Source organism: Salvelinus alpinus, chromosome 8 (assembly GCF_045679555.1).
Source record: "Salvelinus alpinus chromosome 8, SLU_Salpinus.1, whole genome shotgun sequence".
Lineage (NCBI taxonomy): Eukaryota > Metazoa > Chordata > Actinopteri > Salmoniformes > Salmonidae > Salvelinus > Salvelinus alpinus.
The window spans coordinates 30,981,935-31,008,518 of record NC_092093.1 but is presented as its reverse complement, the minus strand read 5'-3'; the positions used below and the strand labels follow the sequence as shown (position 1 = coordinate 31,008,518).

The 26,584-nt window shown below is 41.6% G+C and overlaps 1 protein-coding gene across 1 annotated transcript; it reads right to left on the bottom strand.

Moving 5' to 3' along the window:
* Positions 1 to 5,913: 5,913 nt before the first annotated feature.
* Positions 5,914 to 14,327, bottom strand: LOC139582286 (endothelin-1). Its single transcript, XM_071412294.1, has 4 exons — positions 14,252 to 14,327; positions 10,767 to 10,935; positions 8,744 to 8,872; positions 5,914 to 8,635 (listed from the first exon to the last, which is right to left on the bottom strand). Exons 1-4 carry the CDS (start codon positions 14,325 to 14,327, stop codon positions 8,527 to 8,529), a joined length of 483 nt encoding a protein of 160 aa, XP_071268395.1. The 3' UTR covers positions 5,914 to 8,526.
* Positions 14,328 to 26,584: the final 12,257 nt, after the last annotated feature.

Here is a 26,584-nt window from a genome sequence, read left to right as displayed (position 1 = left end):
AAAATGTGATCATATTACTTCAGTGCTAGCCTCCCTACACTGGCTTCCTGTTAAGGCAAGGGCTGATTTCAAGGTCTTACTGCTAACCTACAAAGCATTACATGGGCTTGCTCCTACCTATCTTTCCGATTTGGTCCTGCCGTACATACCTACACATACGCTACGGTCACAAGACGCAGGCCTCCTAATTATCCCTAGAATTTCTAAGCAAACAGCTGGAGGCAGGGCTTTCTCCTATAGATCTCCATTTTTATGGAATGGTCTGTCTACCCATGTGAGAGACGCAGACTCGGTCTCAACTTTTAAGTCTTTACTGAAGACTCATCTCTTCAGTGGGTCATATGATTGAGTGTAGTCTTGCCCAGGAGTGTGAAGGTGAACGGAAAGGCTCTGGAGCAACAAACCGCCCTTGCTGTCTCTGCCTGGCCAGTTCCCCTCACTCCACTGGGATTCTCTGCCTCTAACCCTATTACAGGGGCTGAGTCACTGGCTTACTGGTGCTCTTTCATGCCGTCCCTAGGAGGGGTGCGTCACTTGAGTGGGTTGAGTCACTGACGCGATCTTCCTGTCTGGGTTGGCGCCCCCCCTTGGGTTGTGCCGTGGCGGAGATCTTTGTGGGCTATACTCGGCCTTGTCTCAGGATGGTAGGTTTGTGGTTGAAGATATCCCTCTAGTGGTGTGGGGGCTGTGCTTTGGCAAAGTGGGTGGGGTTATATCCTTCCTGTTTGGCCCTGTCCGGAGGTATCATCGGATGGGGCCACAGTGTCTCCTGACCCCTCCTGTCTCATCCTCCAGTATTAATGCTGCAGTAGTTTATGTGTCGGGGGGCTAGGGTCAGTTTGTTATATCTGGAGTACTTCTCCTGTCTTATCCGGTGTCCTGTGTGAATTTAAGTATGCTCTCTCTAATTCTCTCTTTCTCTCTTTCTTTCTCTCTCTCGGAGGACCTGAGCCCTAGGACCATGCCTCAGGACTACCTGGCATGATGACTCCTTGCTGTCCCCAGTCCACCTGGCCGTGCTGCTGCTCCAGTTTCAACTGTTCTGCCTGCGGCTATGGAACCCTGACCTGTTCACCGGATGTGCTACCTGTCCCAGACCTGCTGTTTTCAACTCTCTAGAGACCGCAGGAGCGGTAGTGATACTCTCAATGATCGGCTATGAAAAGCCAACTGACATTTACTCCTGAGGTGCTGACTTGCTGCACCCTCGACAACTACTGTGATTATTATTATTTGACCATGCTGGTCATTTATGAACATTTGAACATCTTGGCCATGTTCTGTTATAATCTCCACCCGGCACAGCCAGAAGAGGACTGGCCACCCCTCATAGCCTGGTTCCTCTCTAGGTTTCTTCCTAGGTTTTGGCCTTTCTAGGGAGTTTTTCCTAGCCACCGTGCTTCTACACCTGCATTGCTTGCTGTTTGGGGTTTTAGGCTGGGTTTCTGTACAGCACTTTGAGATATCAGCTGATGTAAGAAGGGCTATATAAATACATTTGACTTGATTTGATATTGTACATACACGTGATTGTAAAAGTTTTGTATATTTTGGTTTGGCCCATCGCGGGTTATCTGTATTTCCGTATCCCCTCTTTTGCCTGACCTTCGGCATAGCAAGATATGTTGTCCTTGGCTCCGAAATTGTTTAATATAAAACCGTGGTAATGTTACACAATGTGCTGTTATGCAACCATACGTTTGTTACAATGTGGACAATATAAAGATTTATGTTAACAAGTTAACAAAATCTATTGTAACTTGTGAGTACTTGGGACAGTGTTTGAGTGAGTGTCCATGTGCTCGCGCAGGTGCCTGAGAGCTATGACTGCGCCAAGGGTTAACATAATGTGTGTTGTCTCTTCGTGTGCAGGGCAAATAAAAATAATTCAACCAGCAGACCTCCAGTTGTGGCAGTGTCCTAATTAAAAGTACACAACGCAGAACGAACCACGCTACACATGCACAAAGTAGATGTCCTAACCTGACTTGCCAAAACTATAGTTTGTTAACAAGAAATTTGTGGATTGGTTGAAAAACTAGTTTTAATGACTCCAACCTAAGTGTATGTAAACTTCCGATTTCAAGTGTATCTCCCCTGGAGAAAACATCCGAGCGAACGAAACAGTGCCCCTCTGTCTCTGTATGTGTAGCCCATTTATTTGATTCTGTCTGGTCAGAAGAGTATGACATTGTTGCTGCCGTTACCATTGAATGCAAGGGAATCCAGCGAGCATTTGTGACCCACTGCCCCGATTCGGTCCTATGTAGCAAAATTTGAAATTGTGTTTTTTACATTGGATAAAAGTAGAGACTCAGAGTTACAAAATGATATATCATACACTGCAGTTGAGGAACAATGGGAAAGTAATTCTGCTTTGAAAGTTTATAAACTTGAAACCCTACTTTTGAGAAAATGGCCCTTGAATATTTTGGTACACCTATCGGAGAGCTCTTCTTTGTCTACACCTATTTAGCATTGTTCACACCCTCTTAAGCCTTAGCCCCACCCATCTCCTTAAGATTCGCACGTGAGGCCATGTGCTAAATAGAGTGAGTAAAGTAGTGTAGTAAACAAACAAAGATTTTGAGACTAAAAGTGGAGAAAGTAGTAGCCTACACTAAGTAAACATACACTTTATTTAGTCCTTTGCCTATACCCTAATCTGACTTTAAAAGTGTCCAGAAAAAATATTTTATCATTATTAGATGATGCTTACCCAGACACTTGTCTAAATTGATGGGTCATGTGAAAGAAATGCTATAACCACCCCCAGCCACATCTAGCTAAGAGGGTGGGTCACTATTGTCTAGACATGTACTCATGGAATACAATAGAAGGCCGTAATCACCCCCAGACACACCTGGCTAACTTGATGGGTCATGTAATCATTCTCTTGCGAAGTGGAGTCTTGTGTTTAGATATGTACTTAGTTAGCTAGCTAGCTAAACAATTAACCATAATTACAACCCATAGCTACAGTACAAATGGATTATCAAAGCTAACCACTATGCATGAAATTCTGTAATATGAATCTGCAGGTAGCTTAAGCTTAACCAACAAGGCTCAAGAAGGTGTAGGTAACAACACATCTGCCGCGCTGATCCTTAACATGGGAGCCCCTCAGTGGTGCATGCTCAGTCCCCTCCTGTACTCCCTGTTCACTCATGACTGCATGGCCAGGCATGAATCCAACACCATCATTAAGTTTGCCGATGACACAACAGTGTTAGGCCTGATCACCGACAACGATGAGACAGCCTATAGGGAGGAGGTCAGAGACCTGTCCGTGTGATGCCAGGATAACAACCTCTGCCTCAACGTGATCAAGACAAAGGAGATGATTGTGGACTACAGGAAAAGAGGACCGAGCACGCCCCCATTCTCATCAACTAGGCTGTAGTGTGGCAGGTTGAGAGCTTCAAGTTCCTTGGTGTCCACATCACCAACAAACTATCATGGTCAAAACACACCAAGACAGTCGTGAAAAGGGCATGACAAAGCCTATTCCCCCTCAGGAGACTGAAAAGATTTGGCATGGGTCCTCAGATCATCAAAAAGAATTACAGCTGCACCATCGAGAGCATCCTGACTGGTTGCATCACTGCCTGGTATGGCAACTGCTTGGCTTCCGACCACAAGGCACTACAGAGGATAGTGCGTATGGCCCAGTACATCACTGGGGCCAAGCTCCCTGTCATCCAGGAACTCTATACCAGGCGGTGTCAGAGGAAGACCCTAAGAATTGTCAAAGACTCCAGCCACCCTAGTCATAGACTGTTCTCTCTGCTACCGCACGGCAAGCGGTACCGGAGCGCCAAGTCTAGGTCCAAAAGGCTTCATAACAGATTCTACCCCCAAGCCATAAGACTCCTGAACAGCTAATCAAATGGCTACCCAGACTCTTCCCGAAGTCCAAACATATTTAAGCACTTACATTACATATAAAACAAAAGATAAAACAGTACATCATATAACATTATTACACCACTACATATCTACAATACAACATGTTTAGTACCACCATACAACAATATCACAGTGTATGCGTATGCATGTGTCTGTACCTTTGTGTGTGTCTTTTCACAGTCCCCGTTGTTCCATAAGGTGTATTTTTACCCGTTTTTTAAATCTGATTCTACTGCTTGCATCCATTACCTGATGTGGAATAGAGGTCCATGTAGTCATGGCTCTATGCAGTACTGTGCGCCTCCCAAAGTCTGTTCTGGACTTGCGGACTGTGAAGAGACCTCTGGTGGCATGTCTTGTGGGGTATGCATGGGTGTCCGATCTGTGCGCAAGTATTTTAAACAGACTGCTCGGTATGTTCAGTTTGTCATCACCTCTTAGAAAAACAAGTAATGATGAAGTCAATCTCTCTTCCACTTTGAGCCATGAGAGATTGACATGCATGCAATTAATGTTAGCTTTCCATGTACTTTTAAGGGCCAGCCATCCTGCCCTGTTCTGAGCCAACTACAATTCTCCTAAGTCCCTCTTTGTGGCAGATGACCACACAACTGAACAGTAGTCTAGGTGCGACAAACCTGCCAAGTTGATAGTGTTGTTAAGAAGGCAGAGCAGCGCTTTATTATGTAAAGACTTCTCCCCATCTTAGCTACTGTTGTATCAATATGTTTTGACCATGACAATTTACTATCCAGGGTTACTCCAAGCAGTTTAGTCACCTCAACTTGCTCAATTTCCACATTATTCATTACGAGATGTAGTGGAGGTTTAGGGTTTAGTGAATGATTTGTTCCAAATACAATGGTTTTAGTTTTGGAAATATTTAGGACTAACTTTTTCCTTGCTACCCATTCGGAAACTAACTGCAGCTCTTTGTTAAGTGTTGCAGTCATTTCAGTTGCTGTAGTAGCTGACGTGTATAGTGTTGAGTCATCTGTATAGATAGACACTCTGGCTTTACTCAAGGCATATGAATTGACAGGTTATAGAGCAAACAACGCATAGGTTGTAATACTGCGTTATTATGTATTTTTTGTATCTAAGGCCTGCATTTAAAGTGCTGAGTAGGCCTTTCTCTTCGTCTCTGAAGCACCTCCACGGGATCGGTGTCCCTAAACCGGGACGGTTGTTGCTAACGTGCGCTAATGTGACTAGATTGACGTTTTAAGTAACAGCCAACTTTCCAGGACATAGACATGTCTTATATGGGCAGAAAGCTTCAATTCTTGTTAATCTAACTGCACTGTCCAATTTACAGTAGCTGTTACAGTGAGAAAATACCATGCTATTGTTTGAGCAGAGTGCACAACAACAAAATGCTTTTATCACAGCATCTGGTTTGATATATTCACCTCTGAAGGTAAATAATGTACTTACATTCAGTAATCTCGCTCTGATTTGTCATCCTGAGGGTCCCAGAGATAAAAGGTAGCTTTGTTTTGTTTGATAAAATCTATTTTTATGTTAAAGTGTAGGAACTGGGTTCTACAGTTTGAACCCCTGCTGTCTCAGGACATAAAGCATATCCTTGCTTTAGGTCCTGAGCAACAGGCAGTTAGATTTGGGCATGTCACTTTAGGCAGAAATTGAAAAAAAGGGTCCAATCCTTAACTGGCATCACCTGCTAAACAACTCCCTGGCACTGACAGCATAATATGCAAGTGATTTTATAAAGCATTGTATTTTGTTTAGCTAACATTTACATAAAATCGTAGCATTTTAAATGATTCATGCCTTTGCATTTATAACGGTGCAATATCCAAGACATCTGGTATTGGAAAAACCTTGGCCAATTTCGGTCTGATAAGAAGCAGATGTGAGTTCTAGTTTCACTTAAGCTCCCTGGGCACACTATAGATCTGACCCTGAAGACCCATCTGTAATATATGGCCCGATGGGAACTGTCGACAGGAGACATTTGTTTCCACCTCTCCATTTGTACGATTTTCTGAAGGTACAGTATGCAATACCTTTATTTTTCCAAGAAATTGTTCAAAAGAAAAGGAATTATCATGGTGCATTCAGAGAAAATTGAGAGGCTTCTGCTTTATATTAGGTATAAATTGTGTTGTGTGTAGAATTTGTCCTACTTGATTATTCTCATGGGACGATTAGATGTACCGCAGTAATCTAAAACAAAACATTGCAAACAACACTGTAAACAATATGAGAGCAAAGTCGAGGAAATTGCAGTAGCATAAAGCCACAAATCATGCATTGAGACACCATAGCGCATTATCCATCGGAACAGAGTTATTTTCCTGTGAGCGGTGAGCACAGCATTGTGGGAGAAGACTAGACAGGGCTGAGAGTGTAATCATGTTCAATCCAGCGGTCCTGCAGGCTTCTTCAGGCTGACAGAGCAATGGTCTGCAGGGAGCACAAAGAGGACAAGGTCCATCTCTGATCCCCAAAGCAATGCTCGAACTGACCGTAAGGTGAGCAAAGGAAAGGAGAGGGATGATGATTGGATGACAGCCACTCTTTTCTGCTCCATAAATGCTGGACAGGCTAGGGCGTTCAGCCAATGAGTTCCTCCATTGTAAGGTATGCATGCTGTACATACCACACACACACACTTCTTAGGCTGTGCCTAGAGGGAACATTTCACAGGCAGATATAAACTCAAGGGGTTGATGGAAGATCACTGTGACAACTAAGGTACTGTGTAATAAAACCGCAAGGATCTAGGGTATGTTGTCATGTATTAGCTATAAAATCATCTTTGAAAGAATATACAGTTGAAGTCGTTAATATACAGTTAAGAATTCCCTGTCTTAGGTCAGTTAGGATCACCGCTGTATTTTAAGAATGTGAAATGTCAGAATAATAGTAGAGAGAATGATTTATTTCAGCTTTTATTTCTTTCATCACATTCCCAGTGGGTCAGAAGTTTACATACACTCAATTAGTATTTAGTAGCATTGCCTTTAAATTGTTTAACTTGGGTCAAACGTTTCAGGTAGCCTTCCACAAGCTTCCCACAATGAGTTGGGTGAATTTTGGCTCATTCCTACTAACAGAGCTAGTGTAACTGAATCAGGTTTGTAGGCCTCCTTGCCCCCACAACATGATGCTGCCACTCCCGTGCTTCACGGTTGGGATGGTGTTCTTCGGCTTGCAAGCATCCCCCTTTCTCCTCCAAACATAACAATGGTCATTATGGCCAAACAGTTATATTTTTGTTTCATCAGACCAGAGGACATTTCTCCAAAAAGTACGATCTTTGTCCCCATGTGCAGTTGCAAACCGTAGTCTGGCTTTTTTTATGGCAGTTTTGGAGCAGTGGCTTCTTCCTTGCTGAGCGGCCTTTCAGGTTATGTCGATATAGGACTCGTTTTACTGTGGATATAGAACATTTTGTACCTGTTTCATGCAGCATCTTCACAAGGTCCTTTGCTGTTGCTCTGGGATTGATTTGCACTTTTCGCACCAAAGTGCGTTCATCTCTAGGAGACAGAACGCGTCTCCTTCCTGAGTGGTATGATGGCTGCGTAGTTCCATGGTGTTTATACTTGCATACTATTGTTTGTACAGATGAACGTGGTACCTTCAGGCGTTTGGAAATTGCTCCCAAGGATGAACCAGACTTGTGGTGGGCTATACATTTTTTTTCTGAGGTCTTGGCTGATTTCTTTAGCTTTTCCCATGTTGTCAAGCAAAGAGGCACTGAGTTTGAAGGTAGACATTAAAATACATCCACAGGTACACCTCCAATTGACTCAACTTATGTCAATTAGCCTATCAGAAGCTTCTAAAGCCATGACATCCTTTTCTGGAATTTTCCAAGCTGTTTATTAAAGGCACAGTCAACTTAGTGTATGTAAACTTCTGACCCACTGGAATTGTGATACAGTGAATTATAAGTGAAATAATCTGTCTGTAAACAATTGTTGGAAAAATGACTTGTGTCATGCACAAAGTAGATGTCCTAACCGACTTGCCAAAACTATAGTTTGTTAACAAGAAATTTGTGGAGTGGTTGAAAAACGAGTTTTAATGATACCAACCTAAGTGTATGTAAACTTCTGACTTCAACTGTAAATGTTTTACTTTTGGATATGTCATACAATAACCCAACTGTCCTAGATCACACAGCTTATTTCCTGTCTGGTTTGGCATATAACTCACTGTGAAGAGCAACGAACAGCATTGCTTTGCATCTACGGCATCTTTCACTTTCAAACTTCATGACAGAAAACATGTCCAAAGGATGTAAGTGATCAAAACATGTTAAAATGACAGATACTTTTGACAGAGATACAAGACATTTACATATACTCTCTTAATACTGATCATTTCTGCATTAATGTAACAATATCTGATTTCAAAATGATGTATGTACTGTATGTTGTAAAGTAGAAATATATATGTACAGCAATAAAATCATTAAAAAATTATTCACAATGACAAAAAGAAGGCAAAGTTACGGCATAATTTCATAAATACACTTCAGACACAGACCACCATTGTACAATGTTCTTTTGCATCGTATTGTAAAAGACACCAATGAAAGTGGATGACACATGGAACTAGGGTGATGTCCATTCTCTCCTTTCAAGTTTCTTGAATTAGTGTGTGTTGGTTCCTTTCATCCGAGATTCCAGCCTTATATCTCTTCTTAAACTTTGTCACAAACTTCCTCTTGCCCAAATCATTTTCACCTCTATGGAAATTAGGACAAAAATGACAATTTAAACTCCTTTCCTCCCAACATTTGACATGGCATAGCAATGATATTAACACACCTGAAATGTGATTCAAGAACACTTACTCTTTGAGTGTACGCAAGGCAGAGCAGAAGTGAAGACACTCAAAGTCATTTCTCTCCGCGCAGAAGCATCGTCCCACCTCTCTCCTCAGTCGAACAGGGAAAGAGCCCACTCCATATGGCACTATCTGACTAGAAACAGAGTTAGGGGATTGATGAGCACATTTTGTACATGGAAGGATTAACAATATCTTTGAATTGAATGGATGTGTTTCTTAACCTACAAAGGGAACTCAGTGTTTTGTTTTATTTTATCACAGCACAGAATGTCTGGAATTTTATCTTGAAGCTCTCATAATAGCTCAATATCCTATCACTATTGGCACTCACAAAATGCTTTCACAGAACCAATTAAGCAGATACCATATACTGTATACAACTGCATGGCCCTGAAAAGCTGGGCAAACACTGGTGTCTAATGAGCCTCGAGGGTATAATGTACTAAACCTGTCTTACAGGACACAGAGAGGACGGCAGTCTGTAATAACACATTTATATCTCCTGAAGCTGCTCTTTCATTGCTCTGGGAATTAACCTTTATCCTGATGCCAACCAGAGCATGTCTGCCTGCCTGCCATTATGGCTCGATGCCCATCTCATGCCTGGAACATGTTAACAAGACCATGCACACCGTCAACTGATTCCAGATGCCATGCACGACTCAAAGCATCTCCATCAAACAGGGTCATCTCCTCCCTGTGTTCTCCACACGCCATCACACACATGCACTCATCCCTCGCACGCTGACATACACACTCACACACATGCACCCATCTATCTGTCTGTCTGTTGGTCAGTCGGTCGGTCTGTCTGTCTGTGTCTGTCAGAGCAGCCTGCTCTTTAAACACTAACACATCTGCATTCCAAACTGTGTTTTTGGCAGCTGTTGAAAGGTGACCCTTTCTTTTCTCATCTCTTTCTCCCTGTTGTAGTTTTTTGGACGGTGAATGCCTGTCTCTATGACTGCCAGTAAATGTCCCCAAATTTTTAGGAACTGTGACCTGTCGTAGTTGCTAGAGTTGGCGTTGGAAGTAGATAGCTTGAGTCAACAGAATTTAATAGAAACCACACATGAGTTTCATAAAACCCTATGCTAATTTTGGAAATGAATGGTTATTTGCGAACTTTTAATATGAAATGTAATATCAGTTCCTAACTGCCGATGTCCATCCCTTTGTCTTAATAATGTTTGGTAGGCGGACGTGTGGTATTACCAATGATATGATAATGACAACAACAAGGGATTACATAATTGCATACTACTACTGTGATTCCATGTTTAAACATAGCACAGTACCTAAAATGTATAGGCCTTAGTCTTTAGTAGCTGTTTTTGGCTAACCATGGGGAAGTACAGCCTAGTGGCAAACTTATAGAAACCTGGTACTTCCAGAACACATATGAAAGCTCTTTTGAGGAAACAAAGAATTAACAAGAGGACAGATGCCCTAACCACTGCTCCAACTAATTGGATGTGGGATATTTGGGTCAGGAAGTATGTTCAGATACATCTTATTGTAGGTTGACTAGTAAATGTTGAAGAGTTACACTACTTGTTTTTGAAAAATGTGAGTAGATATCTTTTTTTATGTTACACAAGAAGCTTCAGCAGGAAAGAGTTGAGAGACAGTCTGAGTTGATGATAAACAGTAGCTGCCTCTTATTTTAAATTAAATCCTTGACACTTTGCGGTTTTGAGATTTACAGAGTACCACAAATCATCCAGCTCCTTACACCCTGATGTGATAATGAATCACAAAAAAATATAAAAAACCCTGTGGCTTCTCATTGCGCTGTCACAACACACCATGGCTCAATGCAAAAATATGATACAGCATGAGAATTTATCATTCAAATGTCACGCATTTCCACCTTTTCAATCCAACAAAACTATGTATAGATGTAGCTCTGATTTCACAACACAGAGATGTGTCTTCAAGATCTTTCTAGCTATGGTATGTTTATGAGGGGGTGAATTCCAGTTGTGCTGTGTGATGTTCGTGTGTGAGTGTGTCGATGGACTCACCCAGGAGTGTTGACCCAGACGATGCCGATGTGGCAGAAGTACACACATTCTTTATCTTTCAGGTTCTCACAGGAACAACGCCTCTCCCGCCGATGGGGCCTGTGGTTAAGCAGCTTCACGGGGCCCTCCTCTGGACCAGTCCCAGGGATAGAGGTGGAGTCTGAGTATGCTGGGAGAAAGGGAAAACCCATGAATGAAGCATTATATCAAGATAACACACGCTAATGAAACCTTTACAAGGACATAGGGTACAGAATTGTGAGATTGCGGTCACTCCATTTGTATTCGTTTCTGAAGAACAGTGTGTACTGTAGCTCATTTGGCACTGCTAATGTGGTTATAATCGTGACACATCCATCCTATTATGTGCTTCTCATAGGGGCCAATAGTCTATAAAACAATTAACTTATTGAGTGTCCTCCAGCCCTCTCACCGTCTATAGGCCATCTTACTGCCACTGGGCTACACTGGGCAACAGACAGCCTTTTATCCAGCCCTCAGAAAGACACTGATCAGCACTGGTTATTCATTTGATGTCAGTCAGACACACAGTTGAAGTCGGAAGTTTACATACACTTTAGCCAAATACATTTAAACTCAGTTTTTCACAATTCCTGACATTTAACCCTAGTAAAAATGCCATGTTTTAGGTCAGTTAGGATCACCACTTTATTTTAAGAATGTGAAATGTCAGAATAATAGTAGACAATTATTTATTTTAGCTTTTATTTCTTTCATCACATTCCCAGTGGGTCAGAAGTTTATATACACTCAATTAGTATTTGGTAGCATTGCCTTTAAATTGTTTAACTTCTGACCCACTGGCCAAATTGTTTAATGCTTCAGGTAGCCTTCCACAAGCTTCCCACAATAAGTTGGGTGAATTTTGGCCCACTCCTCCTGACAGAGCTGGTGTAACTGAGTCAGGTTTGTAGGCCTCCTTGCTTGCACACGCTTTTTCAGTTCTGCCCACAAATGTTCTATAGGATTGAGGTCAGGGCTTTGTGATGGCCATTCCAATACCTTGACTTTGCTGTCCTTAAGCCATTTTGCCACAACTTTGGAAGTATGCTTGTCCATTTGGAATATCCATTTGTGACCATGCTTTAACTTCCTGACTGATGTCTTGAGATGTTGCTTCAATATATCTACATAATTTTCCATCCTCATGATACCATCTATTTTGTGAAGTGCACCAGTCACTCCTGCAGCAAAGCATCCCCCACAACATGATGCTGCCACCCCCGGGCTTCAGGGTTGGGATGGTGTTCTTCGGCTTGCATGCCTCCCCCTTTCTCCTCCAAACATAACAATGGTCATTATGGCAAAATAGTTCTATTTTTGTTTCATCAGACCAGAGGACATTTCTCTAAAAAGTACGAACTTTGTCCCCATGTGCAGTTGCAAACCGTAGTCTGGATATTTTATGGCGGTTTTGGAGCATTGGTTTCTTCCTTGCTGAGCGGCCTTTCAGGTTATGTCGATATAGGACTCGTTTTACTGTGGATATAGATACCTTTGTACCTATTTCCTCCAACATCTTCACAATGTCCTTTGCTTTTGTTCTGGGATTGATTGGCACTTTTCGCACCAAAGTGCGTTCATTTCTAGGAGACAGAACGCGTCTCCTTCCTTCCTGAGCGGTATGACGGCTGCGTGGTCCCATGGTGTTTATACTTGCATACCATTGTTTGTACAGATGAACGTGGTACCTTCAGGTGTTTGGAAATTGCTCCCAAGGATGAACCAGACTTATGGAGGTCTACAATGTTTTTTTTCTGAGGTCTTGGCTGATTTCTTTTGATTTTCCCATGATGTCAAGCAAAGAGGCACTGAGTTTGAAGGTAGGCCTTGAAATACATCCACAGGTACACCTCCAATTGACTCAAATGATGTCAATTAGCCTATTAGAAGCTTCTAAAGCCATGACATAATTTTCTGGAATTTTGAAGCTGTTTAAAGGCACAGTCAACTTAGTGTATGTAAACTTCTGACCCACTGGAATTGTGATACAGTGAATTATAAGTGAAATAATCTGTCTGTAAACAATTGTTGGAAAAATTACTTGTGTCATGCACAAAGTAGATGTCCTAACCGACTTGCCAAAACTATAGTTTGTTAACAAGAAATGTGTGGAGTGGTTGAAAAACGAGTTTTAATGACTCCAATCTAAGTGTATGTAAACTTCGAACTTCAACTGTATTATTACAGTCTGATAGCCCAGATGAAGCCTAGATTAGGTTGCCACTGTATGTCCAGTATAGACAGGGATTTCTTTTCTGATAATGACACTGTCTACACATAGCTACGTTCTTATGTTTCCCACATCTAACCCTAATATATTTCTTACGCTTTATATTTTATTTTGTAAATTGTATCAAACTGTTACACCCTGTAAAGGTCAATAGTTTAATATGTGCTACAAAGCTCAAGTGGTGGAGAATCCCAAATGCCATGTGGATTTGGGTTTAAAGCACTCCAATGAATCAGTGGCCAACCACATTGTACCCTGCATGTTCCTTGCAAGTTCATGCAGTGCATTCAGGCGTCTGTTGGGGCAAGCCACGAGTGCAGCTTCTGATAATTGGGTTGGGGTTTGACTTTTTATCACTTGAAGGAAACCAGATTTCCCTTGTACACCAAAGCGGTCCTCTTCAGCTCTTTATTAACAAGTCTCAGGGAAAATGCCACAACAGAGAGTCTGATCATACAGGTGTCGAGTGATTTACGTAAGTAGCTTTGACTGATGCAAATAGCTAAAGGTAAATCATCTTTTGATCAGGGAACTGTTTTAATGGTGGATTTCTTGCTTTAGACTTATAGCAAGGAAATTAAAGTCTTACAGACTCCACGCCAAACAGACGCCTGGACCATGGATTATACTGTATTGGCATTTACTATGGAAATGTTACACTACAAGCCTTGCGTGCCTCCTGAGATTACATTTTATTTAGTGACCTGTTTGGAGAAGTGAGAGTTCACTGCTTTAGCGTTTCAGTTGATTGCCAAAGACATCCATGAGTTTACTATTTAATCCATACCAACCCATTAAGTGAGAAACGATCTCCGGCAGAATGTTGAGGCAACATTGTCAGAGCCCCTGGCCCTATTTTAACAAGATTAGTGGATGTAACGTTATGAACTACCACAGATTATATCCCCGGTAATCCTGTATATATACAGTGCCTTCAGAAAATACCCCCCCCCCCCCCCCGTGAGTGCGCAGTTAGATACCTTCTGTAAAGGTGCTTCCTTTATCAGCATCATAAAAGCTGATCGTATTTCAACCACATAAAATATGCATCCAAGCAGAACTGAAATCTGATCAGAAACATGTTGGGTCGTTTTCACAGCTTTCTATACTGAACAAAAATATAAACGCAACATGCAAAAAGTTCAACAATTTTGCTGAGTTACAGTACATATAAGGAAATCTGTCAAATTAAATAAATTCATTAGCCCCTAATCTATGGATTTCACATGACTGGGCAGGGGCACAGCCTTGGGTGGGCCTGTGACGGCCCACTTGGGCCCACCCACTTGGGAGCCAGGTCCCCCCATTGTGGAGCCAGGCCCAGCCAATCCAAATGAGTTTTTCCCAACAAAAGGAATTATTACAGCCAATATACTCCTCAGCACCCCACTCCCCCTTCTCAGATGATCCCGCAGGTGAAGAAGCCGGATGTGGAGGTACTGTGCTGGTGTGGTTACACGTGGTCTGCAGTTGTGAGACCGGTTGATGTACTACCAAATTCTCTAAAACAACTTTAGAGGCGGCTTATGGTACAGAAATGAAAATTCTGGCAACAGCTCTGTTGGACATTCCTGCAGTCAGAATGCTAACGTGTGGCATTGAGACGTGTGGCATTGTGTTGTGTAACAAAACCGCACATTTTAGAGTGTCCTTTTATTGTCCCCGGCACAATATGCACTTGTGTAATGATAATGCTGTTTAATCAGCTGTTTAATCAGCTACAGAAATGAAAATTCTGGCAACAGCTCTGTTGGACATTCCTGCAGTCAGAATGCTGACTGCCACATCTTCAGGTGGATTGATTATTTTGGCAAAGGAGAAATGCTCACCAACAGGGATGTAAACAAATTTGTGTTCAATTTTTTTGAGAAAAAAACTTTTTGTGTGTATGGACAATTTCTGGGATCTTTTATTTCAGGACATGAAAAATGGGACCAACACATTACATTTTTGTTTAGTATATTTCCTTCCAACCATTCAATCTGATGTCATTTGGATTTTTTAAACAAAATCTTTCCAGTTTTTTGGTTTGTTGTTGTTGCATTTTCTCCCCGGTCCCTAAACATCTTTGCTCCGCGAAAGAAGCAGAGATGACAGAGAAAACTTTACTGATGTCAGCTAGATTGAAGCATTCATTCTATCGACTTATGACATTATTGGTGAGAAAGGGTTTATTTAGTCTTCTAGGGCAACATAATGACTGAAGAGAAACTGCATCTATTTATAGACAAGTTGACAAACAAACAGCCTACCAAAATGTCTTAAATTCTAAACAGAAACGTATCTTATTCATGCAAAACAATCCTGAACCCCCTGTCAAAACATAATTCCACTGACCTGCGCACCACTAGTATTCAATATGAGTTTTAAATAACTACTATCATTAGTCTCTATACCCCACACGTACAATTATCTGCAAGGTCCCAGTGATTTTCAAACACAGAATAAACCACCAAGACCAGGGAGGTTTTCCAATGCCTCGCAAAGAAGGGCACCTATTGGTAGATGGGTAAAAAAATAAACAAAAGCAGACAGTGAATATACATTTAAGCATGGTGAAGTTATTCATTACACTTTGGATGGTGTATCAATACACCCAGTCACTACAAAGATACAGGTGTCCTTCCTAACTCAGTTGCTGGAGAGTAAGGAAACCACTCAAGGATTTCACCATGAGGCCAATAGTGATTTTAAAACAGTTACAGAGTTTAATGGCTGTGATAGGAGAAAACTGAGGATGGATCAACAACATTGTAGTTACTCCACAATACTAACTTAGCTGACAGAGTGAAAAGAAGAATTCCTAAACATGCATCCTGTTTGCAACAAAGCACTAAAGTAATACTGCAAAGAATATGGCATAGCAATTCACTTTTTGTTCCGAATATAAAGTGTTATTTTTTGTGAAAATCCAATATAACACATTACTGAGTATCATTCTCCATATTTTCAAGCGTAGTGGTGGCCGCATCATGTTATGGATATTCTTGTAATCGTTAAGGACTGGGGAATTTTCCAAGATGAAAAATAAACAGAATGGAGCTAAGCACAGGCAAAATCCGAGAGGAAAACCTGCTTCAGTCTGCTTTCCACCAGACATTGGAAGATGAATTCCCCTTTCAGCATGACAATAACCTAAAACACAAGGCCAAATCTACACTGGAGTTGCTTACCAAGAAGACAGTAAATGTTCCTGAGTGTCCGAGTTGCAGTTTTGACTTAAATCTACTTGAACATCTATGACAAGATCTGGAAATGGTTGTCTATCTAGCAATGATCAACAACCAATTTGACAGAGCTTGAAGAATTTTGAAAAGCATAATGGGAAAGTGTTGCACAATCCAGGTGTGGAAAACTCTAAGAGACATAAACAGAAAGACTCACAGCTGTAATCGCTGCCAAAGATGCTTCTACGAAATACTTACGTAAATTAGATACAGTTGAAGTCGGAAGTCATTAAAACTTGTTTTTCAACCACTCTAAAAATGTCTTGTTAATAAACTATAGTTTTGGCAAGCCGGTTAGGACATCTACTTTTGTGCATGACACAAGTCATTTTTCCAACTATTTTCTACAGACAAATTATTTCACTTATAATTCACTGTATCACAATTCCAGTTGGTCAGAAGTTTACATACATTAAGTTGACTGTGCCTTTAAAAAGCTTGGAAAATTCCAGAACATGATGTCATGGCTTAAGAAGCTTCTGATAGGCTAGTTGACATCAATTGAGTCAATTGGAGGTGTACCTGTGGATGTATTTCAAGGCCTTCCTTTAAACTCAGTGCCTCTTTGCTTGACATCATGGGAAAATCAAAAGAAATCAGCCAAGACCTCAGAAAACAAATTGTAGACCTCCACAAGTCTGGTTCATCCTTGGGAGCAATTTCCAAACACCTGAAGGTACCACGTTCATCTGTACAAACAATAGTATGCAAGTATAAACACCATGGGACTACGCAGCCGTCATACCGCTCAGGAAGGAGACGCGTTCTGTCTCCTAGAGATGAACGCACTTTGGTGCAAAAAGTGCAAATCAATCCCAGAACAACAGTAAAGGACCTTGTGAAGATGCTGGAGGAAACAGGTACAAAAGTATCTATATCCACAGTAAAACGAGTCCTATATCAACATAACCTGAAAGGCTATGAAGAAACCACTGCTCCAAAACTGCCATAAAAAATCCAGACTACGGTTTGCAACTGCACATGAGGACAAAGATCGTACTTTTTGGAGAAATGTCCTCTGGTCTGATGAAACAAAAATAGAACTGTTTGGCCATAATGACCATTGTTATGTTTGGAGGAGAAAGGGGGAGGCTTGCAAGCCGAAGAACACCATCCCAACCGTGACGGACGGGGGTGGCAGCATCATGTTGTGGGGGTGCTTTGCAGGAGGGACTGGTGCACTTCACAAAATAGATGCCATCATGAGGGAGGAAAATTATGTGGATATTGAGGCAACATCTCAATATATTGAAGCAACATCTCAAGACATCAGTCAGGAAGTTAAAGCATGGTTGCAAGTGGGTCTTCCAAATGGACAATGACCCCAAGCATACTTCCAAAGTTGTGGCAAAATGGCTTAAGGACAGCAAAGTCAAGGTATTGGAGTGGCCATCACAAAGCACCGACCTCAATCCCATAGAAAATTTGTGGGCAGAACTGAAAAAGCGTGTGCAAGCAAGGAGGCCTCCAAACCTGACTCAGTTACACCAGCTCTGTCAGGAGGAATGGGCCAAAATTCACTCAATGTATTGTGGGAAGCTTGTGAAAGGCTACCTGAAACATTTGACCCAAGTTAAACAATTTAAAGGCAATGCTACCAAATGCTAATTGAGTGTATGTAAACTTCTGACCCACTGGGAATGTGATGAAAGAAATGAAAGCTAAAATAAATAATTCTCTCTACTATTTTTCTGACATTTCACATTCTTAAAATAAAGTGGTGATCCTTTACGAGGATTAAATGTCATGTATTGTGAAAAAGCACAAGCAACAGTTTTGCTGTGTATAATGGCTTATATGGATTCCAGACATTGCTGAACTAACCAATGTTAAACTCTTATTATCATATATCAGAAACAATAAACCATAGAGTGTACTTTAACAACACCCATAACACAGGACATAGTTTTTAGAAGTATCTATCTAATAAAATCCATAATAATAATCCACAATAATAATCCATGTTTAATTTGTGTTATCAAATTTTTTTTTTTTTGCTTTCATAAAGTCTTGACCTTGATAAATAGTCTACAAGGTCTCCTTCCCCATACAATTAGGATTGACGTTAATGGAGAATGTTTTCCTGGTTCAGATCATTGGGCGGTTAAATCTCAGCCCACCACCAGAGCTGAATCCCTGTTTCCTCCAGCTAAAGCCCTCTAAACCAGTGAGGTGTTGCCTGGGGGTCTCCATTATAAAACTGACTTACTGTATACTCTATGGTTCCGAAGGGAATTTGCAGCAGCAACACATGACGTAGAAATATTCAGACCAAAAGAGCAGTAAATATATTTGTAATATTATGCTGAATGACTAGTCCAAATTCCTCGAAAGCACGATGTAAAAACAGCCCCAGTGTGAACACTTGTTGCTAAATCTTCTGATTTAGAGATATCGAGGTAGAGAGAGTACTTATCTCTACATAGCTAACCCTTACTTTTGTTTGTGTCCTGACCTAAATGTATACCTTTTGTCCTTCTTTGATCGAGGAGTACGTAGCTAGATATTTTGAACTCTTCCCTCAGATTTAAAAAGAAAATGGCTATTTATCAACCCGTTATAATAAGCATCAGATGTCTGGCTACCACAACTACGTGGTTTAGGATTCTTCATGGATGACCAATATGCAGTTTATCAAAAACATACTAATTTAGAATGTCCTGCAGACCAATAACAAGTCACAATAACATTTTGTTTGGTTGATACATGTACTGTAATCATATTGAGAATATGTTAGATTAAACAACAAAAAAATCAATTTCATGTATTGAGAAATGTGGAAGTTGTAATTGATAGCTTATCTGTACGCCAATTTTTTCAATTCAGCCCACCACCAGAGCTGAATCTCTTTTCCTGAAGCTAAAGCCCTCTACACTGAGGTGGGGTGTTGCCTGGGGATCTCTGTTATAGAACTGACCTACGGTCTGTGGTTCCTAAGGGAATGTGCAGCACACATGGTCAGCAACCCATGACGTAGAAATATTCAGACCAAAAGAACAGTATATTTTTTATATTGGGCTGAATGAGTAGTCCAAATTCCTGAAAAGAACTGCGTGATGTAATGCAACAGCCCCATTGTGAACACCTGCTGCATTGTATCTTTTGATCTAGAGATATTACAAATCTCGAGGAATCTATAGAAATTGTACACATCTATAGAGAGTACGTATCTCTAGATAGTTACCTCTTACTTTCCTTTGTGTCCTGACCTAAACTTATCCGTTTTTTCCTTCTTCAATCAAGGAGAACGTAGCTAGGTGGTTTGAACTTTTCCCTCAGATTCAAAAAAAGATGACTATTTTTTAACCCCTTGTAATTAGCATCAGATGTTTGGCTACCACAGCGGCAGAGTGGTTAAGGATTCTTCATGTATCAAAAACACACTCATTTAGAATGTCCTGCAGACCAATACTAGTAGGTCACACAATCAAATGTTGTTTGGTTGATGAACGTAGTCCTATTGAGGACATGTTAGATTACAGTAAAATGTTATGTAATGAGAAATGTGGAAGTTGTGATTGACGGCTTATCTGTGAGCCATTTTATTAATTTACTTGACCTTATTTTACCAGGTAAATTGATAAAGCAACAACCTGGGCAAATGCTATAGGGAAATTGAAGGAGTTGCCAACTGGAATGTGGAGGTGTTAAGGTGTCCTTGAAGTTTAAGTGTAAGGTTGGAAAATAAATCAGAACACTATGGTTTACATTAGCTGGCATCTAACTCTTATGGTCCAGGACATGGGCCTCAAGAATAGATAAGGCCTTTGGGTAGTCAGAATGTCCACATTTCTCCCCTTTATATGTACATATATAATACAATTCTAAAGTGGGATGCTGCTTTGCTAATACTGTAGTTTAAAGTATATGTACATTTCATCCATTGGAGTTTTTTGCTATTTTTACACTTTAGTCTTTTAGCAGATGCTCTGATCATGAGTGACTTACATTAGTGAGTGCATACATTTTCATACCGGTCCCCCGTGTGAATTGAAATCACAACCATGGCAATGCAAGCACTATGCTCTACCAACTGAACCACGCAGGACCATGTTTTGATACTTGTAATACATAACACTCTCCTCATTCGACATCAGCACAAAAATTAGATCAGTTCACAACATTGCATCAGCAGCAAAGATTATATCAGAGGTAATTTTTATGCAAACAATTTCTTTCTAATCTCATACAGAATATTGTGACTCTTGAGCAGGGGATACAGACATCTCCTTCATAACAACTGTAGTAATGATATAAAATAGGCTTTTTTGTTCCCAAGTAGATTCAATAAGTCAATTTAACACTGCTCCTTTGAAGAACATGTCAAAACAGACAGAGATAAAAGCACACAGTTAAAGCTGACAGCTGACCCTGGTATCTGCTCACAGGCATGACCAACATGAGCGCTCGCAATCACCGACTACATGTTATCTCTATTAAACCACAGCTCAGGTGCAACAAGTATACCCCACAGGATAGTAAAGCACACTTTATGCCAGTTAAAACAAAAAGTGCATGCTTCTCATACGGTCTCAATAATCATTGTAAATAAGAATTTGTTCTTAACTGACTTGCCTAGTTAAATAAAGCATAACTAAAATAAAAAAGTAGGAGAAAGGTCTTTACCTTCATGCTCCAGTATCAAAACCAAAGTAGTGGTCAGGAAGTAAAAAGTGGTGAGATCCATTATTCTGTTCCAATGTTCCAAACAGCTGTGAGTACAAACAGCTCCAAATTCAAAAATAGTAGTGACAATATTTCCAGAAGCAGGGATCAGTGAGAAGTGAAGCATGGAGAAGTTCTACAGTCAGTCCCAGACACTGGTCTGGAGCAGCAGCACCTCAGACATCAGCACACCCTTCCTTCCTCCTCCACAGATTCTGTCTCTGTCACTACTTCTGCCTCTCCTCTCCCCCACAGTCCCACACATGGACACCAGCCCTACACTTGTGTGTGTGTGTGTGTGTGTGTGTGTGCGTGTGCGCAGCGATACACTATACTAAGTGTATACATCTCTGCTATGTGCTGCAGGCCTGCCTGTTACTGATAACATACAGCAGGAAAGAGCTGCCTTGAGAGAGGATTGTTTCTGACCACATCCCGAAAGGTGTGCTGAAAGTGTTGTCACAGGACCAAGCCAGTTGGGATTAGAATAGAGCACTGTGGTGAGTCCAGCACCAGAGCACAAGGAAAGCAGATGTTTTAGTGGGAAGGGAACTGGGGAATAATTGGTTGTCAGATTCCCAGCAGGCAGTGGATTTTGAGGATATGTTTGGCATAGAGAGGTCTAAAGAACAAGTCCATGGCGTTAGAAAAAAAAGTATTTTGGAGGAAATCCTCAACTTCATATGGGGAAGATGTTTAGCACCATGTCTTTTAGCCAAACCAAGGGAAACCCATTGTGGCAAACCAACATTTTAATTAAAAGAATAAAGAGTCCATTGAAACATCTCAATTAACGCATCTGTGTGCCAGACATTTTGTTAATTGCTCTAAGCCAGGGTCCTGTATTGGTCTTGTATTAGGTAAAGTTTTGCTGCGTTCAAAATAGTTTACAGTACTCACATATTCCTCTCTTTAACCTGTGCTTTTTGTTTGTTAGAGTGTTTATTTATTTTCCATCCTTTGGCTATACCATTTGCACATCACATTTGGATCCTATCTAAGCCCAGATGCACTAACATCATCGTTGTGGTTTGTTTTGTTGGAGGTTGTGTGTGATATCTAGAAACTGTGAAGGTGAGTGAGTAACCTAATGCTTAAAGATCCTCCGTGTGAAAGTTTCCCTGAGCACTCTTTATTGGGGCCTGTAACATGATCACAGTAGGTATACTGGAGTATTCTGAGTCCCACCACAGGGGCTATTTCTTCCTACCCTCACTCCCATTTAGCAGAGTTTTAGACTTCTCATTAGTTGAGATTAGGCTTAGTTTTGCATTCAGGAGAGATAATTAAAGGCTTGGTGAAACACAAAACAACATCTTTGCTCACTGTGCCCCTGGCTACAGCAATTAGATACTTGAGGTGAGATGGGGTGGGAATGGATGAAGGGGAAAAAGGGAGACAAAAAAACTTCAGAGACTTTTCAGCCCAACTTCTCTCCCGCAAAGTCTGTGGAAGATTTAATGAACAGGTTGTCATCAACTGTCAGTAAATATGGCCACTCACTCACTAGGGCTCCCAGGGTTCGCGCTGCAGGAATATCTCAACAGTGCGTGCAGAATGTAAAAACTAAATTTACCCTACAAGTCTCTCTAAAGTAAAGGGCATAGCTTACTGGTATGTTTTGATCAAAGGAGGGGCAGTAAGAGACATTTAATTTATTTTTTAAGAGGTATGGGTGAGGGGCAATTTTGTGTTGTGACTCATAGGTGTGATCCCTTGGCTACGCTTTCTACTGGCTCAGGAGACATGACTTCACGGTCCATTTCTCATCATTTCAGAAATTGACAGACACAATACAGATTTTTTTTGTAAGATGTTTTTGTCTTTCTCTCCTCCTCTGTTGAATATGTTTATGACTGAATCGTTAAAATCACAAAGGCCATCTTGTAAAATGTCAAATACTTTGACTTCAAGTTTTAAGTCAAGATAAAACGTTATAATTTCTTATTACCATTATCCAGACTTAACTGACTTGCGGAAAAACAAGAACACCTTGTGGATGATCATTAGAGCAATTAGAACAGCATGACTCCACCCTCCATTTCACTCAGATGATGACAAACACCTGTGAAGAATGATTATTGGGTGATTTAGTAAATGACAGTGTCACGACTTCAACCGAGGCAGGCTCTCCTTCCCGTTCGGGTGGCGCTCGGCGGTCGTCGTCACCGGCCTACTAGCTGCTACTGACTCTTTTTCCTCCCCCTCCTTATGTGTTTATGTGTATCACCTGGTTTGAGGGAATTGGCAATCAGGGTGGCTTTATTAGTCAGCCAGCCTGTCTGCTTCTTTGTGCGGGATTGTTCGTCTGTTTCTTTGGATTTCGGGAGTGGTTCGTGTTTGTGTAATGGTTTTGTCTTCATGTTTGAAGACAGGCGTTTATTTGACACCCAGTAGTCCGGTTTGGACATTGTTGGTTTACGGGTTGGGAATTAAACTCAACGTATTGAAGCTCTGCTGTTCCTGCGTCTGATTCCACACACACCCCGACACCTAGAGCGTTACAGAATCCCGCACCATCATGGAGTCAGCAGGAGCAGCAGCTAACCCTCTCCCATCGATGGAGGAACGGGTTCTCCACCACACCACCGTCCTCCATCGGATCGGATCCGCCATGGACCAAATGATGGAGAGAATGGAGCGATGGGAGAGGAGTGGGCTCCTCTCTCCACCTTCGGCTCCCCCTCCCCAGGATTCTCCATCCCCCGGCTCCAGCGCGCTCCGTCTTACGCTCCCGAGGGATTATGATGGAACAGCGGCAGGTTGTCAGGGGTTTTTACTCCAACTGGAGCTATACCTGGCCACTGTTCGCCCCACTCCCTCGGGAGCGGAGAGGGTGAGTGTCCTCGTCTCCTGCCTAACGGGTTGTGCTCTGGAGTGGGCCAACGCAGTCTGGAATGGCCCGGACTCCGCGAAGGAGTACTACCCGGAGTTTACCCGTCGTTTTCGTGCCGTGTTCGACCACCCCACAGACGGCCGAGCGGCGGGTGAGAGACTATTTCATCTAAGGCAGGAGAGGAGGAGCGCACAGGATTTCGCGCTGGAGTTCCAGACCTTGGCCGCGGGATCAGGGTGGAACGACAGGGCCCTTATTGACCACTACCGGTGTAGTCTCCGGGAGGACGTCCGTAGGGAGCTAGCGTGTCGGGACATCGCTCTGTCGTTGGATGAGCTTATCGATATGTCCATCCGACTGGACAATCTGCTGGCTGCCCGCGGGCGTTCGGAGAGGGTCCTGTGCGTTCCACCACCCAGCGCCCCGGCTCCCATCCCGATGGAGTTGGGAGGGGCCGCGCCTAGGGGTATCGGAGGACGAGGCCTCCCCTGCACCAACTGTGGTCGGAGAGGACACACGGCCGATCGGTGCTGGGGGGGTCTGTCTGGGAGTCGAGATGTCAGGCGGGACGCTTCTCGATCACCCCAGGTGAGTCAGCACCAAACTCACTCAGAACCTCCTGTCGGTCACATGTTTGTCTCAATTTTTTTCCTCCGGCGGGCCGTAAGTACGTACCGCTTGGTGTTCGGGACCGCCTGATTCGGTGGGCTCATGTCCTACCCTCCTCGGGTCACCCTGGGGTGACGATTATAATTATATCATATTTTCACCTTCTTACCTCCTTCTCTGGGGGCAGATAGACTGCTAAACTTTCAAATTTGCAGTGGAAAGTTGATCTATGATCTCCTGAATAGACTGAAAACATGAGCGTCACCACTAGAATACTAGACAAAATGGTCCAAAGAATGTAGATTAACTGCCTGGACTGACATCAGAAAGCACAAAAGGACACTATTGGAGAGCGATTCAAGGCAAATAAAACAGGCGAATCATGTCAGAAAACAGTTGATAAATAATGTAATCTACAAAGGGAAGGACTAATCCTTAAATATGTGACATGTCACAAAGGCAGGACAGCCATCGCAAAGTGTGCCAATAGTTTAGACAGATGTGTTTTAGTGACCAGGCAAATGGTCTCATAGACTAGACGTAACATAGAAAACGTAAATCCGAGAAACTCGAATTAGTATGATATGTTACATTTGGTATGGTTACGTAAGACAGAAGTTAACAGAAAGGCACAAACGAAAGTGGGTGGGCTTATAATGTGAACCTCTAGCAATCCAAAGGTTGCGTGTTCGAATCTCATCATGGACTTAAGCATTTCAGCTAATTAGTAACTTTGCAACTGCTTACTACTTTCTATCTACTTTGCAACTACTTAGCATGCTAGCTAACCCTTCGCCTAACCTTAACCTTAACCATTTAACCTAACCCTAACCTTAACCGTATGGGTGGGCGTATAATGTGAATGTCTAGCAACCTAAAAGTTGCGTTTTCGAAACTCATCACAAACAACTTTAGCATTTTAGCTAACTAGCAATTTTGCAACTATTTACTACTTTTTAGCTACTTTGAAACTACTTAGCATGTTAGCAAACCCTTCCCCTAACCATAACCTTAACCCTTTAACCTAACTCCTAACCCTAACCTTAACCCTAAACCTAACCCCTAGCCAAGCTAATGTTAGCCACTTAGCTGTTTTGCAAATTCGTAACATATTATACAAATTGCAATTCGTTACATATTGTACGAATTACAATTTGTAACATATCATACAAATTATAATTTGTAACATATCATACAAAATGGATAATGGACAGCCACAAATGAATACATACTATATGAAACGTAACATACTGTATCATACTAATTGGAGTGTCTTGGATTTACGTCTACACCGACATATAGGTTGGATGGGTGTGTGTGCCTGTGTGCCTGCGTGTGTGTGTACGTTCCTGCGTGCGCAACACACTATCACAGAATATCGTGAAAAATAAACAAATTACTTATATGAAATATGTGACAGGCACACGGTTTTCTTCATAATGCATTCTGTCCAGTAGGGGAGAGTATGGTAAATTGAGCCTAATGGGTTAGTTGAGCAACCCTTGTTTCTAGGAAACCATACACAAAATGTATAATTTTACCAAATATACAGGAAGAGATCATCATTTCATGGAGTCTGTAAAGGAAGAAACCACATGGACAAGTTAGGTCCAAAAACCGATTTTTAACAATTCAAATTAATTTATTGTGTTATCAATTTATTGAGGTTTCATGATCCTTGTATCTACACCAAAGAAGATAATTTTAAGATTGGTTTCATCAGTTGGCATCTCTATAAGTTTCAATATGAGGTCCTATACCTAGCATGAAAGTGCATCCTTGTAGCTGTGTGGGCTAAAATAGTCAAAATGGTTGCCTTGGGGTAAGTTAAGCCAGTGGTTGAGCCAATAGCAAGATGAGCAAAGTGTTTTCTTCCCAGGCATTATCACTGGGATATGAGATAACAACAGGGCCTGGCCTATTCTAAAAGTGTAAAAAAAAGTACAAAGTGTTTGTTAGGTGTTAAATGTGTGCTAAAAGATACATAAAATTATTAATTGACAAAAAACGTGATTGTGATTGTGTTGAATTGTGTTTGAGAAATAAAGATAGACATGATTTTAAAAAGGTAGTGGTAATATTTCATTCAGTACAGAAATTTGTAGGTGGCTTAACTTATCTTGTTCCGCGGCTCAACTTATCTCATACCCGGCATAAATTGTGCCAAGAGACCACTTTTTTTGGACAAGCTATCTTTTCAAAACTGTAATGATTTACATGAATTCTG

Excerpts from the sequence above, each read along its gene's own strand:
- LOC139582286 (XM_071412294.1), bottom strand. The coding sequence starts at position 14,327 with ATGGGGGGACCTGGCTCCCAAGTGGGTGGGCCCAAGTGGGCCGTCACA. Across the intron at positions 10,936-14,251 it reads CAAGGCTGTGCCCCTGCCCA|CATACTCAGACTCCACCTCT; the intron begins GTCATGTGAAAT and ends CCTTTCTCCCAG. Across the intron at positions 8,873-10,766 it reads GTCTGGGTCAACACTCCTGG|TCAGATAGTGCCATATGGAG; the intron begins GTGAGTCCATCG and ends CTCTGTTTCTAG.